Consider the following 18,863-nt stretch of genomic DNA (forward strand, 5'->3'; position numbering starts at 1 on the left):
GGAGAGGGAGGGGGGGTGGAGGAGAGGGAGGGGGAGGATGGGGTAGAGAGGGAGGGAGGGAGGAAGGGTAGAGGAGAGGGAGGTGGAGGAGGGGAGGGGAGGGCGGAGGAGTGGGTGGAGGGGAGGAGAGGGAGGGGGAGGGTGGAGGGGAGGGTAGAGGAGAGGGAGGGGAAGGGAAGGAGGAAGGGTGGAGGAGGGGGAGGGACGGGGAGGAGGGAGGAAGGAACAAGCTGATTTGGGAGAGTGTGAAGGGGGTGGGGGCGGGTGGAGAATTATGAGAAATAATTGAGGGGAGAGTTGGACTGGTATTTTCTGGTGTTGTGACCATTGGGGATCATTCCTCGAGATGAAGTCCCATCTCACTTTACTGGCAGCTGGTGGGCCAGAGGTTGGAGTGAAATAATGAACTGAAATAAAGAATTGGTGATATTGGGTGTTGTCGCAATCAATTAATGCTATTGGCTGATCACATATTAACTCAGTAATTGTTTGCAGGCCTCTGTCCAGTCTCTGGGTTACTGGGAGGTGTGTGAAGGGTAGTAATTGGAGGGGAGAATGTTAAATGACAGCAGCCAGCTGTACAGAGTCTCTCCTTACACTCTGGGGACCCCTCGAGGCCGAGCATCCAGTAATCTACGGCCGACCAGCGTCGGGTTACATCATAGGGTGGGTCACAACACACACAACCCAGGTCCTGAAGCAGATGGTGGGGAGCGGCAGTGGAGGGGGAGGTGGGGGAGGTGGGAGAGGTAGGGGGAGAGAGCGAAGCGGGTGGGAGAAATGGGGGAGTGGAGGGGGAGGTGGGGGAGGGGGTGGGAGGGGGTGGGAGATTTGCAGTGGGGGAGGGGAGGAGAATGAAAAGTTAGCAACTGAAAACGGCCTAGTTAGAAAGGCTTTTGTTAACGGGGTAACACCTCAATTTCTGAGGGGTGATTTAATTGAGGTGTACAAAATCACGAAGGGCCTCGATCACCACCTTCTTCTTTGGCAGTCCCTCAGGGTCGAGGATGACTTGCTTCCACTCCGGGAGGGTGGGTTCTGCGGTGGATGAATTGTCCAATCCTGGAGCCGCAGACTCTGCCACAGGTGGGGCAGGTAGTGTTTGACGAGGCGGGTGGGTGAGACGCTCTGGATACGCTCGGCCTCCACCTGCTCCACTCGGTGACGCTCGAGGTGATTGGCGCCGTCGCGGATGCTTCTTCTCCAGTTTGGGCGTTCTAGGGCAAACGATTCCCACGTGTCGGTGGGGATGTTGCATTTTTTTAGGGAGGCTTTGAGAGTGTCCTTACAGCGTTTCCTCTGCCCTCCTAGTGATCGCCTGCCATAGCGGAGCTCGGAGTAGAGCACTTGTTTAGGGAATCTTGTGTCGGGCATGCGGACAATGTGGCCCCGCCCATCGCAGCTGGTTGAGCGTGACCAGTGCCTCGATACTGGGGATATTAGCCTGGGAGAGAACGCTCACGTTGGTGTGCCCATCCTGTCAGTGGATTTGCAGGATTTTGCGGAGGCAATGTTGGTGATATCTCTCCAGCGATTTGAGGTGTCTGCTGTACATTGTCCATGTTTCTGATGTGTACAGGAGGGCGGGGACCACGGCTGCTCTGTAGACCATGAGCTTGGTGCTGGATTTGAGGTCTGGTCTTCGAACACTCTGTTGCTCAGGCGTCCGAAGGCTACACTGGCGCATTGGAGTCGATGTTGAATTTCATCGTCGATGTCTGCTCGCACTGAGAGGAGGCTCCCGAGGTATGGGAAATGATCCACGCTGTCCAGAGGCTCACCGTGGATCTTGATGGTCGGGGGACGGTGTTGTGTGGCAGGAACGGGCTGGGAGAGGACCTTTGTTTTCTGGATGTTTAGCCTGGGGCCCATTCTCTCACACGCCTCGGTGAATGTGTCGACGATGGTTTGTAGCTCGGCCTCTGAGTGTGCGCACACGCTGGCATCGTCTGCGTACTGCAGCTCGATGACAGAGGTTGGGGTGGTCTTGGTTCTGGCCTGGAGGCATCGAAGGTTGAACAGTTTCCCACTTGTCCTGTAGGTTAGCTCCACTCCGGCGGGGAGCTTCATGGTGACGGGGTGGAGTGTTGCAGCGAGGAAGATGGAGAAGAGCGTTGGTGCAATGACGCAGCCCTGCTTGACCCCAGTTTGCACTCGTACTGGGTCTGTGGTGGATCCGTTGGTGAGGATCACGGCTTGCATATCATCGTAGAGCAGGCGGAGAATGGTGACCAATTTCTGCGGGCAGCCGAATTTGAGAAGGGCCTAGATAGAGTGGATTGGAAGGACCTATTTCAGGGTTACAGACCAAGAGCTGGAAAGTGGGATTAGGCTGGATAGCTCTTTTTCAGCCAGCATGGACACGATTGACCGAATGGCCTCCTCCTGTGCCATAACTTTCTACGATTCTATGACCTATTTCCCTTTGCAGAGAGGTTAATAACCAGGGGGTATAGATTTAAAGTGATTGGTAGAAGGATTAGAAGGGAACTGAGGAAAGATTTTTTTACCCAGAAGGTGGTGGGAGTCTGGAACTCACTGCCCGAGAGGGTGGGAGAGGCAGAAACCCTCAACTCATTTAAAAAGTACCTGGATGTGCACCTGAAGTGCTGTAACCTACAGGGCTACGGACCAAGTGCTGGAAAGTGGGATTAGGCTGGGTGGCTCTTTCTTGGCCGGCGCGGACACGATGGGCTGTAAATTTTCTTTGTTACTGGAGTTAATGTCCAAATATTCACCTACATTGAGTGATAGACTGTAGCCACCACACGTCTCCCACAAACCCCATTCAGAAAATCACCCCCATCTCCCACAAACCCCAATCAGAAAATCACCCCCATCTCCCACAAACCCCATTCAGAAAATCACCCCCATGTCCCACAAACCCCATTCAGAAAATCACCCCCATGTCCCACAAACCCCAATCAGAAAATCACCTCATCTCCCACAAACCCCAATCAGAAAATCACCCCCATGTCCCACAAACCCATTCATAATATCACCCCAAAGACATACTTGCTCTCGAGGCAGTACAAAGAAGGTTCACTCGGTTAATTCCGGGGATGAGGGGGCAGACATATGAGGAGAGGTTGAGTAGATTGGGACTCTACTCATTGGAGTTCAGAAGAATGAGAGGCGATCTTATTGAAACATACACGATTGTGAAGGGGCTTGATCAGGTGGATGCGGTAAGGATGTTCCCAAGGACGGGTGAAACTAGAACTAGGGGGCATAATCTTAGAATAAGGGGCTGCTCTTTCAAAACTGAGATGAGGAGAAACTTCTTCACTCAGAGGGTAGTAGGTCTGTGGAATTTGCTGCCCCAGGAAGCTGTGGAAGCTACATCATTAAATAAATTTAAAACAGAAATAGACAGTTTCCTAGAAGTAAAGGGAATTAGGGGTTACGGGGAGCGGGCAGGAAATTGGACATTAATTTAGATTTGAGGTTAGGATCAGATCAGCCATGATCTTATTGAATGGCGGAGCAGGCTCGAGGGGCCGATTGGCCTACTCCTGCTCCTATTTCTTATGTTCTTATGTTCTTATCTCCCTCAAACCCTATTCAGAAAATCACCCCCATCTCCCACAAACCCCATTCAGAAAATCACCCCCATCTCCCACAAACCCCATTCAGAAAATCACCCCCATCTCCCACAAACCCCATTCAGAAACCACCTCTACTGTCTCCCATGATCTCTATTCAGAATATTCCGGAAGCCAATCGTATGAGTGGTGCTGATGTTGAGTTGGAGAGGTGCTGCCTCGCCCTGTGCCCTATCCTCAAGGTCTTACTGGCCACAAGAGGGAGTCAGAGGTCGAGCCAGGCAAGCTGCTTTGGGGGAGGGTCAATGAAGTCAGATTCTGGAACTGAGGAGCCTGAGGTGACTTGAATGCACTTTGCACGAATATAAATAACAACAACTTGCATTTATATAGCGCCTTTAACATAGTAAAACGTCCCAAGGCGCTTCACAGAAGTGATCAAACAAAATTTTGACATCAAGGACATTAGGACAGGTGACAAAAAGCTTGGTCAAAGAGCTAAGAAAGAAAGAAAGACTCCCATTTAAACAGTGCCTTTCACCACCTCAGGACGTCCCAAAGAGCCTTACAGACAATGAAGTACTTTTTTTGGAAGTGTAATCTCTCTTGTAATGTAGGAAACGTGGCAACCAATTTGCGCACAGCAAGATCCCACAAACAGAAATATGATAATGACCAGATCATCTGTTTTTTTAGTGATGTTGGTTAAGGGATAAATATTGGCCCCAGGACACCGGGGAGAACTCCCCCTGCTCTTCTTCCAATAGTGGCCGTGGGATCTTTTACATCCACCGGAGAGGGCAGTCTGGGCCTCGGTTAAACGTCTAATCTGAAAGACGGCACGTCCGACAGTGCAGCACTCCCTCAGTACTGACCCTCCGACAGTGCGGCGCTCCCTCAGTACTGACCCTCCGACAGTGCGGCGCTCCCTCAGTACTGCACCTCCAACAGTGCGGTGCTCCCTCAGTACTGACCCTCCGACAGTGCGGCGCTCCCTCAGTACTGACCCTCCGACAGTGCGGCGCTCCCTCAGTACTGCACCTCCAACAGTGCGGCGCTCCCTCAGTACTGACCCTCCGACAGTGCGGCGCTCCCTCAGTACTGACCCTCCGACAGTGCGGCGCTCCCTCAGTACTGACCCTCCGACAGTGCGGCGCTCCCTCAGTACTGACCCCCCGACAGTGCAGCGCTCCCTCAGTACTGACCCCCCGACAGTGCAGCGCTCCCTCAGTACTGACCCTCCGACAGTGCAGCACTCCCTCAGTACTGACCCCCCGACAGTGCAGCGCTCCCTCAGTACTGACCCTCCAACAGTGCAGCGCTCCCTCAGTACTGACCCTCCGACAGTGCAGCACTCCCTCTGTACTGCCCCTCCGACAGTGCAGCACTCCCTCTGTACTGACCCTCCAACAGTGCAGCGCTCCCTCAGTACTGACCCTCCGACAGTGCAGCACTCCCTCAGTACTGACCCTCCGACAGTGCAGCACTCCCTCAGTACTGACCCTCCGACAGTGCAGCACTCCCTCAGTACTGACCCTCCGACAGTGCAGCACTCCCTCAGTACTGACCCTCCGACAGTGCAGCACTCCCTCAATACTGACCCTCCAACAGTCCAGCGCTCCCTCAGTACTGACCCTCCGACAGTGCAGCACTCCCTCAGTACTGACCCTTCGACAGTGCAGCACTCCCTCAGTACTGACCCTCCGACAGTGCAGCACTCCCTCAGTACTGACCCTCCGACAGTGCAGCGCTCCCTCAGTATTGCCACGCAACAGTGCAGTGCTCCCTCATTACTGACCCTCCGACAGTGCAGCACTCCCTCAGTACTGACCCTTCGACAGTGCAGCACTCCCTCAGTACTGACCCTCCGACAGTGCAGCGCTCCCTCAGTACTGACCCTCCGACAGTGCAGCACTCCCTCAGTACTGACCCTCCGACAGTGCAGCACTCCCTCAGTACTGTCCCTCCAACAGTGCAGCGCTCCCTCAGTACTGACCCTCCGACAGTGCAGCACTCCCTCTGTACTGACCCCTGACAGTGCAGCACTCCCTCAGTACTGACCCTCCGACAGTGCAGCGCTCCCTCAGTACTGACCCTCCGACAGTGCAGCACTCCCTCAGTACTGACCCTCCGACAGTGCAGCACTCCCTCAGTACTGTCCCTCCAACAGTGCAGCGCTCCCTCAGTACTGTCCCTTCGACAGTGCAGCACTCCCTCAGTACTGACCCTCCGACAGTGCAGCACTCCCTCAGTACTGACCCTCCGACAGTGCAGCACTCCCTCAGTACTGACCCTCCGACAGTGCAGCGCTCCCTCAGTACTGACCCTCCGACAGTGCAGCGCTCCCTCAGTACTGACCCTCCGACAGTGCGGCCCTCCCTCAGTACTGACCCTCCGACAGTGCAGCACTCCCTCAGTACTGACCCTCCGACAGTGCAGCGCTCCCTCAGTACTGACCCTCCGACAGTGCAGCGCTCCCTCAGTACTGACCCTCCGACAGTGCAGCGCTCCCTCAGTACTGTCCCTTCGACAGTGCAGCACTCCCTCAGTACTGACCCTCCGACAGTGCAGCACTCCCTCAGTACTGACCCTCCGACAGTGCAGCGCTCCCTCAGTACTGACCCTCCGACAGTGCAGCGCTCCCTCAGTACTGTCCCTTCGACAGTGCAGCACTCCCTCAGTACTGACCCTCCGACAGTGCAGCACTCCCTCAGTACTGACCCTCCGACAGTGCAGCACTCCCTCAGTACTGACCCTCCGACAGTGCAGCGCTCCCTCAGTACTGACCCTCCGACAGTGCAGCGCTCCCTCAGTACTGACCCTCCGACAGTGCGGCCCTCCCTCAGTACTGACCCTCCGACAGTGCAGTACTCCCTCAGTACTGACCCTCCGACAGTGCAGCGCTCCCTCAGTACTGACCCTCTGACAGTGCAGCGCTCCCTCAGTACTGACCCTCCGACAGTGCAGCGCTCCCTCAGTACTGTCCCTTCGACAGTGCAGCACTCCCTCAGTACTGACCCTCCGACAGTGCAGCACTCCCTCAGTACTGACCCTCCGACAGTGCAGCGCTCCCTCAGTACTGCACTGGAGGTGTCAGCCTGGATTATGGTCTCAGGTACTAGAAATGCCACAAGGTAAAGGGCTTCAGTGAGGGAGATTTGGACAGTTGGTCCACAGTGGCTGAAGGATGTGCCAATAGAAGCCGCCGACTCACCTTCTAGGCTCACCCATGAAGAATGAGTCAGTGGGCAAGGTGTCGGAGGGTGGTGGCACCCAGGAGACCTGTACCAGAGTTATCGTCTTCAGGGGAGGACAGAAAACCAGACAACAAGACTAACATGCCGTTAAAATGATTTGATTCCTTCATCGTCGCTGGGTCAAAATCCTGGAATTCCCTTCCTAACAGCACTGTGGGAGAACCTTCACCACACGGACTGCAGCGGTTCAAGAAGGCGGCTCACCACCACCTTCTCAAGGGGCAATTAGGGATGGGCAATAAATGCCGGCCTCGCCAGTGACACCCACCTTCCCTTCCCCTCAACCTTCCCTTCCCCTCCCCACCCACTCCATCTCCATCTCCAACACCATCTCTCGCTCCCCCACCCCTCCATCGCCCTCTCCCCCTCCCCTCCATTGTCATTTCCATCTTCATCTCCCTTCCATCTCCACCTCCACCTCCTCCTCCCCTCTCCCTCCATCTCTTTCCCCTCCTTCTCCCTTCCTTTTCCCCTCGCCGCAACTCCACATTGATCATTCCCTCCCCCTCCATCTCTCTCTCCCTCTCCTCTCCATCTCCCCTCCCTCTCCCTCTCCATCTCCCCTCCCTCTCCCTTCTATCTCCCCCTTCATCTCCCCTCCCTTTCCCCCCCCTCCATCTAACCCCTCCTCCTCCCTTTCCATCGCTCCCTCCCTCACAGTGGGGGAGGGGTCCAAGAGCATGTTCCCCTCCGCAGCTCGTCAGACAGGGTAAGGATCATCAGGAACAGCTGGGATATTATGGCCTGTTTGGTAAAGCCGGTTTGGGCAATGTCTGACACTCCTGTACCTTGCTCTCTTTCTCTGTTTCTCTCTCCATCTTTCTCTAACTCTTTCTCTTTCTCTTTCTTTCTCTCTCTCTCCCTCTCTCTCCTCTCTCTCTCACTTTCTCCCTCCCTCTCTCTCTGTCTCTGTCTCTCCCCCCCTCTCTCAGTCGTAGTTTCTGACACACGAGAGAGGTGTTCCAGAGCCATGAGGCTGATACTCAGTCTCAGAGGTCCGAGACAAGCAAGGACCGGAGAGAATTGAGCTATTCAACCTGGAAAGGAGGTGTCTGAGATTTAAGAGGTGTCTTTATTAAGATAGCAAACAGTGTGGAAAAAAGATTATTCTGGGATGTGACTTTAATTGAAACAGTGGGAGTAGGACACAGGTTCAAACTAGATCGACAATTGACGGGTCCCTTACTAAATCAGCAGCCCCATGCCCAAGATATGGACCTCCCAGTTTAGCACACAATATATAAGTTGCGTCACTGCTTTAAATTAAAGTCCCTGGGAGAAGCCGCTCGCTGCTGCAGTGGCTGGTTGCCATCACTGGATGGCACTGGTGTGCTCAGTACACGAGTATTGCAAGTTAAGTCGGAGTAAAGTCGATCTTAGGGACGGGGCTTTATTTAGTTACATTGCACACAAACTACCTACCCCATCATTTATCAGACTGACACCTATTCCTGAGCAATCAGTAAAAACACCAAAAAAAAGTCGGAGAAAAGAAAGGCAAGGCTCCCAATGGCAGACTGGTCAAAAAAGTGCAAGCCCATGGGATCCAAGGGAAAGTTGGATCCAAAATTAGCTCAGTGGCAGGAAGCAAAGGGTAATGGTCAGCGGGGTTTTTGTGTCCGGAAGGCTGTTTCCAGTGGGGTTCCGCAGGGCTCAGTACTAAGCCCCTTGCTTTTTGTGGTATATATTAATGATTTGGACTTAAATGTAGGTCGCATTATTAACAGGTTTGCAGATGACACAAAAATTGGCCGTGTGGTCGATAGTGAGGAGGAAAGCTGTAGACTGCAGGAAGATATCAATGGACTGGTCAGGTGGGCAGAAAAGTGGCAAATGGAATTTAATCCAGAGAAATGTGAGGTAATGCATTTGGGGAGAGCAAACAAGGTAAGTGAATACACAATAAATGGGAGGATACTGAGAGGTGTAGAGGAAGAGAGGGACCTTGGAGAGCATGTCCACAGATCCCTGAAGGTAGCAGGACAGGTAGATAAGGTGGTTAAAAAGGCATTGAACAAATATTTTGTATCTGTCTTCACGGTAGAAGACACTGAAAGCATATTAATAATAGATAATCAAGGGGCAAAGGGGAGGGAGAATCTAAAAACAATCACTAGAGAAAAAGTATTCGGCAAACTAATGGGTCTAAAGGCTGACAAGTCCCCTGGACCCGATGGTTTGCATCCGAGGGTCTTAAAGGAAGTGGCTACAGAGATAGTGGATGCATTGGTTGTAATCTTCCAGAATTCACCAGATTCTGGAAAGGTCCCAGCAGATTGGAAAACCCCAAATGTAACGCCCTTATTCAAGAGAGGAGGGAGACAGAAAGCAGGTAACTATAGGCCAATTACCCTAACATCTGTCATTGGGAAAATGCTAGAATTGATTATTAAGGAAGTAGTAGCAGGACATTTAGAGACTCATAATAAAATCAAGGAGAGTCAGCATGGTTTTATGAAGGGGAAATCATATCTGACAAATTTATTAGAGTTCTTTGAGGAAGTAACGAGCAGGATGGATAAAGGGGAACCAGTAGATGTCGTGTATTTGGATTTCCATAAGGTAATTCGATAAGGTGCCACATAAAAGGTTACTGCACAAGGTAAGAGCTCATGGTGTTGGTAATATATTAGCATGGATAGAGGATTGGGTAACTAACAGAAAAGAGAGTCGGGATTAAGGGGTCATTTTCAGGATGGCAATCTGTAACCAGTGGGGTGCCGCAGGGATCAGTGCTGGGGCCTCAACCATTTACAATCTATATCATAGACTTGGATGGAGGAAGCGAGTGTATTGTGGCCAGATTTACTGATGATATAAAGATAGGTGGAAAAGTAAGTTGTGAGGAGAACACAAAGTGTCTGCAAAGGGATATAGATAGGTTAAGCGAGTGGGCAAAAATTTGGCAGATGGAGTATAACGAGGGAAAATGTGAAGTCATCCACTTTGGTAGGAAGAATAAAAAAGCAAAATATTATATAAATGGAGACAGACTACAGAATGCTGTGGTACAGAGGGATTTGGGTGTCCTCGTACATGAAACACAAAAAGTTAGCATATAGGTGCAGCAGATAATTGGGAAGGCAAAATGGAATATTGGCCTTTTTCAAGGGGGATGGACTATAAAAGCAGGGAAGTCTTGCTCCAACTGTACAGGGTGCTGGTGAGACCACACCTAGAGTACAGCGTACAGTTTTGGTCTCCTTATTTAAGGAAGGATATACTTGTATTGGAGGCGGTTCAGAGAAGGTTCACTCGGTTGATTCCGGGTTTGGAAGGGTTTTCTTATGAGGAAAGATTGAGCAGGTTGGGCCTATACTCACTGGAGTTTAGAAGAATGAGGAGAGATCTTATTGAAACATCTGAGATTCTGAGGGGGCTTGACAGGATAAATGCTGTGGATGTTTCCCCTCATAGGGGAATCTAGAACTAAGGGGCATAGTCTCAGAATAAGGGGTCGCCCATTTAAGACAGAGATGAGGAGAAATTTCTTCCCTCAGAGGGTTGTGAATCTTTGGAATTCTTAGCCTCCACCGTTCTTTGGGGCTGAGTCATTGAATATATTCAAGGCTGAGTTAGACAAATTTTTGATCAAAGGATATGGGGAAGAGGTGGGAAAGTGGAGTTGAGGCCAGAATCAGATCAGCCATGATCTCATTGAATGGCGGAGCAGGCTCGAAGGGCCAAATGGCCTACTCCTGCTCCTATCTCTTATGTTTTTACATTCTTATGTTATATGGAACACTTTCTTTTATTAGCCGAGGCATAGAATATAAAAGCAGGGAGGTTTTGCTAGAACTGTATAAAACACTAGTTAGGTCACAGCAGGGGTACTGTGTACAGTTCTGGTCACATTACAGGAAAGATGTGATTGCACTAGAGAGGGTACAGAGGAGATTTACGAGGATGTTGCCAGGACTGGAGAATTTTAGCTATGAGGAAAGATTGGATAGGCTGGGGTTGTTTTCTTTGGAAATTTTCCATGATTCTAAGAGCTTGAATTTATATCATGCCATTCATCCCTCAAATGCTTCACAGCCAATGAAGTACTTTTTGAAGTGTAGTTACTGTTGTAATCATAGAGATTTACGGCACAGAAGGAGGCCATTTGGCCCATCGTGTCCATGCCCCAAAAATGAGCCACCCAGCCTAATCCCACTTTCCAGCACTTGGTCCGTAGCCCTGTAGGTTACAGCACTTCAGGTGCACATCCAGGTACTTTTTAATTGAGTTGAGGGTTTCTGCCTCTCCCACCCTCTCGGGCAGTGAGTTCCAGACTCCCACCACCTCTGGGTGAAAAAATCTTTCCTCAGTTCCCCTCTAATCCTTCTACCAATCACTTTAAATCTATGCCCCCTGGTTATTGACCTCTCTTGCTAAGGGAAATAGGCCTCTCATAATTTTATACGCCTCATCAAATTACCCCTCAGCCTCCTCAGTTCCAAGGAAAACAACCCAGCCTATCCAATCTTTCCTCATAGCTAAAATTCTCCAGTCCTGGCAACATCCTCGTAAATCTCCTCTGTACCCTCTCTAGTGCAATCACATCTTTCCTGTAATGTGACCAGAACTGTACACAGTACTCAAGCTGTGGCCTAACTAGTGTTTTATACAGTTCTAGCATAATATTGCAGCTTTTATATTCTATGCCTCGACTAATAAAGGAAAGTATCCTGTATGCCTTTTTAACCACCTTATCTACCTGTCCTGTTACTCTCAGGGATCTGTGGACATGCACTCCAAGGTCCCTCTCTTCCTCTACGCCTCTCAGTATCCTCCCATTTATTGTGTATTCCCTTGTCTTGTTTGCTCTCCTCAAATGTATTACCTCACACTTCTCTGGACTGAATTCCATTTGCCACTTTTCTGCCCACCTGACCAGTCCATTGATATCTTCCTGCAATCTACAGCTTTCCTCCTCACCATCAACCACACGGCCAATTTTGTATCATCTGCAAACTTCTTAATCATGCCCCCCTACATTTAAGTTTAAATCATTAACATATACCACTGAGCCCTGAACCATTGATAATAAACCAATACTGAGCCCTGAACCATTGATAATAAACCAATACTGGCCCTGAATCATTGATAATAAACCAATACTGGGCCTTGAATCATTGATAATAAACCAATACTGGGCCTTGAATCATTGATAATAAACCAATACTGGGCTTGAATCATTGATAACAACCAATACTGGCCTTGAATCATTGATAATAAACCAATACTAGGCCCTGAACCATTGATAATAAACCAATACTGGGCCCTGAATCATTGATAATAAACCAATACTGAGCCCTGAATCATTGATAATAAACCAATACTGGGCCCTGAAACCATTGATAATAAACCAATACTGGGCCTTGAATCATTGATAATAAACCAATACTGGGCCCTGAACCATTGATAATAAACCAATACTGGGCCTTGAATCATTGATAATAAACCAATACTGGCCCTGAACCATTGATAATAAACCAATACTGGGCCCTGAATCATTGATAATAAACCAATACTGGGCCCTGAATCATTGATAATAAACCAATACTGGGCCCTGAATCATTGATAATAAACCAATACTGGGCCCTGAATCATTGATAATAAACCAATACTGGGCCTTGAATCATTGATAATAAACCAATACTGGGCCCTGAATCATTGATAATAAACCAATACTGGGCCTTGAATCATTGATAATAAACCAATACTGGGCCTGAATCATTGATAATAAACCAATACTGGGCCCTGAATCATTGATAATAAACCAATACTGGGCCTTGAATCATTGATAATAAACCATACTGGGCCTTGAATCATTGATAATAAACCAATACTGGGCCTTGAATCATTGATAATAAATGAATACTGGGCCTTGAATCATTGATAATAAACCAATACTGGGCCTTGAATCATTGATAATAAACCAATACTGGGCCTTGAATCATTGATAATAAACCAATACTGGGCCTTGAATCAGTGATAACAAACCAATACTGGGCCTTGAATCATTGATAATAAACCAATACTAGGCCCTGAACCATTGATAATAAACCAATACTGGGCCTTGAATCATTGATAATAAACCAATACTGGGCCTTGAATCATTGATAATAAACCAATATTGGGCCTTGAGCCATTGATAATAAACCAATACTGGGCCTTGAGCCATTGATAATAAACCAATACTGGGCCTTGAGCCATTGATAATAAACCAATACTGGGCCTTGAGCCATTGATAATAAACCAATACTGGGCCTTGAATCATTGATAATAAACCAATACTGGGCCTTGAATCATTGATAATAAACCAATACTGGGCCTTGAATCATTGATAATAAACCAATACTGGGCCTTGAATCATTGACAATAAACCAATACTGGCCTTGAATCATTGATAATAAACCAATACTGGGCCTTGAATCATTGATAATAAACAATACTGGTCCTTGAATCATTGATAATAAACCAATACCAGGCCTTGAATCAAAGTGCAGGCAGAAACCCGAAAGTGACGTCACATGACAGCAGTTTCAGGTGTGATGTCAGCACAAGGGAAAGAGCTGATTGGTGAGTAGCTAGCAAGTGTTTTTTCCTTTTGGCCAGTTCCGGGTTCTCCTTTATCTACCTCCGATCTTATTTGGTAATGTGGGAAACACGGCCAATCTGTGCACAGCAAGATCCCACAAACAGCAACGTGATCATGACACGCTAATCTGTTTTAGTGATGTTGCTTGTGGGATCATAGAATCATAGAATCATAGAAGTTACAACATGGAAACAGCCCTTCGGCCCTAACATGTCCATGTCGCCCAGTTTATACCACTAAGCTGAGTCCCAATTGCCTGCACTTGGCCCATATCCCTCTATACCCATCTTACCCATGTAACTGTCCAAATGCTTTTTAAAAGACAAAATTGTACCCGCCTCTACTACTGCCTCTGGCAGCTCGTTCCAGACACTCACCACCCTTTGAGTGAAAAAATTGCCCCTCTGGACCCTTTGTATCTCTCCCCTCTCACCTTAAATCTATGCCCCCTCGTTATAGACTCCCCTACCTTTGGGAAAAGATTTGACTATCGACCTTATCTATGCCCCTCATTATTTTATAGACTTCTATAAAATCACCCCTTAACCTCCTACTCTCCAGGGAAAAAAGTCCCAGTCTGTCTAACCTCTCCCTGTAAGTCAAACCATCAAGTCCCGGTAGCATCCTAGTAAATCTTTTCTGCACTCTTTCTGAACTCCCCTGCTCTTCTTCCAATAGTGGCTGTGGGATCTTTACGTCCATCTGAGAGGGCAGACTGGACCTCAGTTTAACATCTCATCCAAAAGACGGCACCTCTGACAGTGCAGCACTCCCTCAGCAAAGCGCCTCTGACAGGGCAGCACTCCCTCAGTACTGACCCGCCGACAGTGCAGCACTCCCTCAGTACTGACCCCTCCGACAGTGCAGCACTCCTCAGTACTGACCCTCCGACAGTGCAGCACTCCCTCAGTACTGACCCTCCGACAGTGCAGCACTCCCACAGTACTGACCCTCCGACAGTGCAGCACTCCCTCAGTACTGACCCTCCGACAGTGCAGCGCTCCCTCAGTACTGACCCTCCGACAGTGCAGCGCTCCCTCAGTACTGACCCTCCGACAGTGCAGCGCTCCCTCAGTACTGACCCTCCGACAGTGCAGCACTCCCTCAGTACTGACCCTCCGACAGTGCAGCGCTCCCTCAGTACTGACCCTCCGACAGTGCAGCGCTCCCTCAGTACTGCACTGGAGTGTCAGCCTGGATTATGGGCTCAAGTCCTGGAGTGGGACTCGAACCCACGACCTTCTGACTCGGAGAGAAAGGTAGATAGAGACAGAAGCAGAGATAAAAAGAGAGAAACAGAGCGATAAAGATAGAGAGATAGACAGAGAAAGAGAGAGAGAGATAGAGAACACCAGAGAGAGGGAAATGTATAGAGAGAGGCAAACAGAGATAGAGACACGGAGACACGGGGAGAGAGAGAGACAGAGTGAGAAAGAGAGAGAGAAAGAGAGCGAGACAGAGATATGAAAAGAGAGGCAGAGAGAATGAGAGATGCAGATAAAGTGACATAGAGTTTCCTCCAAAGCCCCATTGGGATCACCTCCTGCTTCTCATGATCCAGTGGCAATTGAAAAGGGCTTCCCTGTGTGTAAAGACCCTGGGTGAGAACGGGATCGGGCTCCATTGTGATGCTTCACTTGGTCGAATAGCCCGCCAGTTCCCCTTACTGACTCAGCTCTCAAGATGTGCAATGGCCACTCAGGCAGGTGCCCACGATCCCAAGGTGAGGAAGAGGAGAGGTGGGGGCAAATGATGTAAGAGTTAGGGACCTACTTGAGTGAGTGCTGTGGACGTTGAGGCAGCCTCGGTCCCTGAATGGGTGTCATCAGCTGGGTCACTGTCACAGTTTCAGCAGGATGGCCTTCCTCAACTTCCAGATATGGCTGCTTCAGGCCTGCAACTATTTCTGAAGCTGTAGAGTATTTTTATCTCCTTACAGCCCCTCGGGGATTTGGGAGAGGGAGAGAGAGAGGCAGATGGAAAAGGGAGATGGAGATGGAGAGGGAGAGGAGGAGGGAGAGAGAGAGGGAGAGGGGAGGGAGAAAGAGAGAAGAGGGAGAAAGAAAGGGAGAGAGGGAGTTGGGACAGGGAGATGGAGAAGGAGAGGAGGAGGGAGAGAGAGAGGGAGAGGGAGGGAGAAAGAGAGAAGAGGGAGAAAGAGAGGGAGAGAGGGAGTTGGGAAAGGGAGATGGAGAGGGAGAGGAGTAGGGAGAGAGAGAGGGAGAGGGGAGGGAGAAAAAAGGGGAGAGGGAGAGGGGGAGGGAGAGAGAGAGAGAGGGAGAGGGGGAGGGAGAGAGTGAGGGAGAGGGGAGGGAGAAAGAGAGGAGGGGGGAGAGGGAGAAAAAGAAGAGAGGGAGATGGAGAGGGAGAGGGAGATGGAGAGGAAAAGAGAGAGGAAGAGAGGAGAGGGAAAAGAGAGGAGAGGGAGAGGGGGAGGGGAGGGGAAAGTTAGGGGAGGGAGAAAGAGAAGGGAGGGAGAGAGAGAAGGAGGGAGAGGGAGAGGGGGTGGGGGAAGGGGAAGGGGAGGGAGAGGGAGGGGGAGGGGGATGGGGATTGGAGAGGGAGGGGGGAGGGAGAGGGGGTGGGGAAGGAGAGAGAGAGATGGAGATGGGGAGGAGAGGGAGGGAGAGGAGAGGGGAGGGAGAGGAGTGGGGAGAGGATCTCTCTATCCTCTATTGCTCTCACTATCTCTATCCCTCTCTCTATTGCTCTCACTATCTCTCTATCCTCTCTCTATTGCTCTCACTATCTCTTTATCCCTCTCTATTGCTCTCACTATCTCTCTATCCCTCTCTATTGCTCTCACTATCTCTATCCCTCTCTCTATTGCTCTCACTATCTCTTCTATTCCCTCTCTATTGCTCTCACTATCTCTCTATCCCTCTCTATTGCTCTCACTATCTCTCTATCCCTCTATTGCTCTCACTATCTCTTTATCCCTCTCTATTGCTCTCACTATCTCTCTATCCCTCTCTATTGCTCTCACTATCTCTCTATCCCTCTCTCTATTGCTCTCACTATCTCTTTATCCCTCTCTATTGCTCTCACTATCTCTCTATCCCTCTCTATTGCTCTCACTATCTCTTCTATCCTCCCTCTATTGCTCTCACTATCTCTCTATCCTCTCTCTATTGCTCTCACTATCTCTCTATCCTCTCTCTATTGCTCTCACTATCTCTCTATCCTCTCTCTATTGCTCTCACTATCTCTCTATCCTCTCTCTATTGCTCTCACTACCTCTCTATCCTCTCTCTATTGCTCTCACTATCTCTCTATCCTCCCTCTATTGCTCTCACTATCTCTCTATCCCTCTCTATTGCTCTCACTATCTCTCTATCCTCCCTCTATTGCTCTCACTATCTCTCTATCCTCTCTCTATTGCTCTCACTATCTCTCTATCCCTCTCTATTGCTCTCACTATCTCTATCCCTCTCTCTATTGCTCTCACTATCTCTTTATCCCTCTCTATTGCTCTCACTATCTCTCTATCCTCTCTATTGCTCTCACTATCTCTCTATCCTCCCTCTATTGCTCTCACTATCTCTCTATCCTCTCTCTATTGCTCTCACTATCTCTCTATCCTCTCTCTATTGCTCTCACTATCTCTCTATCCTCCCTCTATTGCTCTCACTATCTCTCTATCCTCTCTCTATTGCTCTCACTATCTCTCTATCCTCCCTCTATTGCTCTCACTATCTCTATCCTCTCTCTATTGCTCTCACTATCTCTCTATCCCTCTCCTTATTGCTCTCTATCTCTCTATACCTCTCCCTATTGCTCTCACTATCTCTCTAACCTCTCTCTATGCTCTCACTATCTCTCTATCCTCTCTCTATTGCTCTCACTATCTCTCTATCCTCTCTATTGCTCTCACTATCTCTCTATCCTCTCTCTATTGCTCTCACTACCTCTCTATCCTCCCTCTATTGCTCTCACTATCTCTATCCTCTCTCTATTGCTCTCACTATCTCTCTATCCCTCTCCTTATTGCTCTCTATCTCTCTATACCTCTCCCTATTGCTCTCACTATCTCTCTAACCTCTCTCTATTGCTCTCACTATCTCTCTATCCTCTCTCTATTGCTCTCACTATCTCTCTATCCTCTCTCTCTCTCTCTCTGTCTCTTGCCTGCCTCTATTTTGCTCCCTGTCTATATTGGGTCTCTGATTGTGCCTCTGTCTGCTGTCTGTTGCCAGTCAGACGAGGCCGAGGCTTCCTAAATAAGGAGCAGCTGTAAGCTGCCAATCTGATGAATGTGAAATTGAGTTTCCTCACTGACCCTCGGCCGGTCAGTGTGACACACGGTGGCTGGGTTAGGTCAGAGAGTGACCCCTGACCCCTCGGCCGGTCAGTGTGACACACAGTGGCTGGGTTAGGTCAGAGAGTGACCCCTGACCCCTCGGCCGGTCAGTGTGACACACGGTGGCTGGGTTAGGTCAGAGAGTGACCCCTGACCCTGCACAATCCCTAATATCGATATTAGTAATTCCAGCCCCCCCCGTTGATTGGGCTCTCCTCTTCTCAAACCCTTTCAGCAGCAAAATGAGATGAGTCCTTTTGCTCGGAGGTGTCAGAGAAAGTTAAAGGAAGGTATTGACCGTTGTGAGGTAAAGTTTTAGGGCGAGGGACTGGCTATTGCACTGAAGAGGTATCATGGCCATGCCTGAACCTGTTCACACAAGCACACAACAGGATCACAGAATGAGGGTCAGGAGCAGAAGGCCTGGCTGACTCCCCCCCCCACCACACTCCATCCCCCTAATCCCAACCGAGAGTCGGACCCCACACATCGGGCCGCAGGGAGACCCACACTCAGCCATCACCCCGAGAGACAATCTGACTGAAGCACATCAGATAGAAATCACTGGGCAACAGCTCCCCCAACATTCCCCCCTCCCCCTACATTCCCCCTCCCCCGACATTCCCCCTCCCCCACATTCCTCCCTCCCCCCACATTCCCCCTCCCCCACATTCCTCCTCCCCCTACATTCCCCCTTCCCCACATTCCTCCCTCCCCCTTCATTCCTCCCTCCCCCCACATTCCCCTCCCCCACATTCCCCCCCCTCCCCCTACATTCCCCCTCCCCCTCATTCCTCCCTCCCCCCCACATTCCTCCTCCCCGACATTCCCCCTCCCCCACATTCCTTCCTCCCCCTCATTCCTCCCTCCCTCCCCCCCACATTCCCCCCTCCCCTACATTCCTCCTCCCCCTCATTCCTCCCTCCTCCCCCTCATTCCTCCCCTCCCCCCACATTCCCCCTCCCCACATTCCCCCTCCCCCCACATTCTCCCCTCCCCCCTACATTCCCCCTCCCCCGACATTCCCCCTCCCCCACATTCCTCCCTCCCCCCTCATTCCTCCCTCCCCCCCACGTTCACCCTCCCCCACATTCCCCCTCCCCCTACATTCCCCCTCCCCCACATTCCTCCCTCCCCCCACATTCCTCCCTCTCCCCACATTCTCCACTCCC

General features: G+C 50.2%; 1 protein-coding gene across 1 annotated transcript; it reads right to left on the reverse strand.

The window, feature by feature from the left end:
• Positions 1 to 951: 951 nt before the first annotated feature.
• Positions 952 to 15,515, reverse strand: LOC137313765 (uncharacterized). Its single transcript, XM_067979554.1, has 2 exons — positions 15,165 to 15,515; positions 952 to 2,265 (listed from the first exon to the last, which is right to left on the reverse strand). The coding sequence occupies exon 2, from the start codon at positions 2,200 to 2,202 to the stop codon at positions 1,459 to 1,461; it is 744 nt and encodes a 247-aa protein (XP_067835655.1). The 5' UTR covers positions 2,203 to 2,265; positions 15,165 to 15,515; the 3' UTR covers positions 952 to 1,458.
• Between the last annotated feature and the right edge of the window lie 3,348 nt (positions 15,516 to 18,863).

Source organism: Heptranchias perlo, unplaced genomic scaffold, assembly GCF_035084215.1.
Source record: "Heptranchias perlo isolate sHepPer1 unplaced genomic scaffold, sHepPer1.hap1 HAP1_SCAFFOLD_474, whole genome shotgun sequence".
NCBI classification, from domain to species: Eukaryota; Metazoa; Chordata; class Chondrichthyes; order Hexanchiformes; family Hexanchidae; genus Heptranchias; species Heptranchias perlo.

Bases quoted from the DNA above. Each gene is read 5' to 3' on its own strand.
- LOC137313765 (XM_067979554.1), bottom strand. From the start codon at position 2,202: ATGCAAGCCGTGATCCTCACCAACGGATCCACCACAGACCCAGTACGA.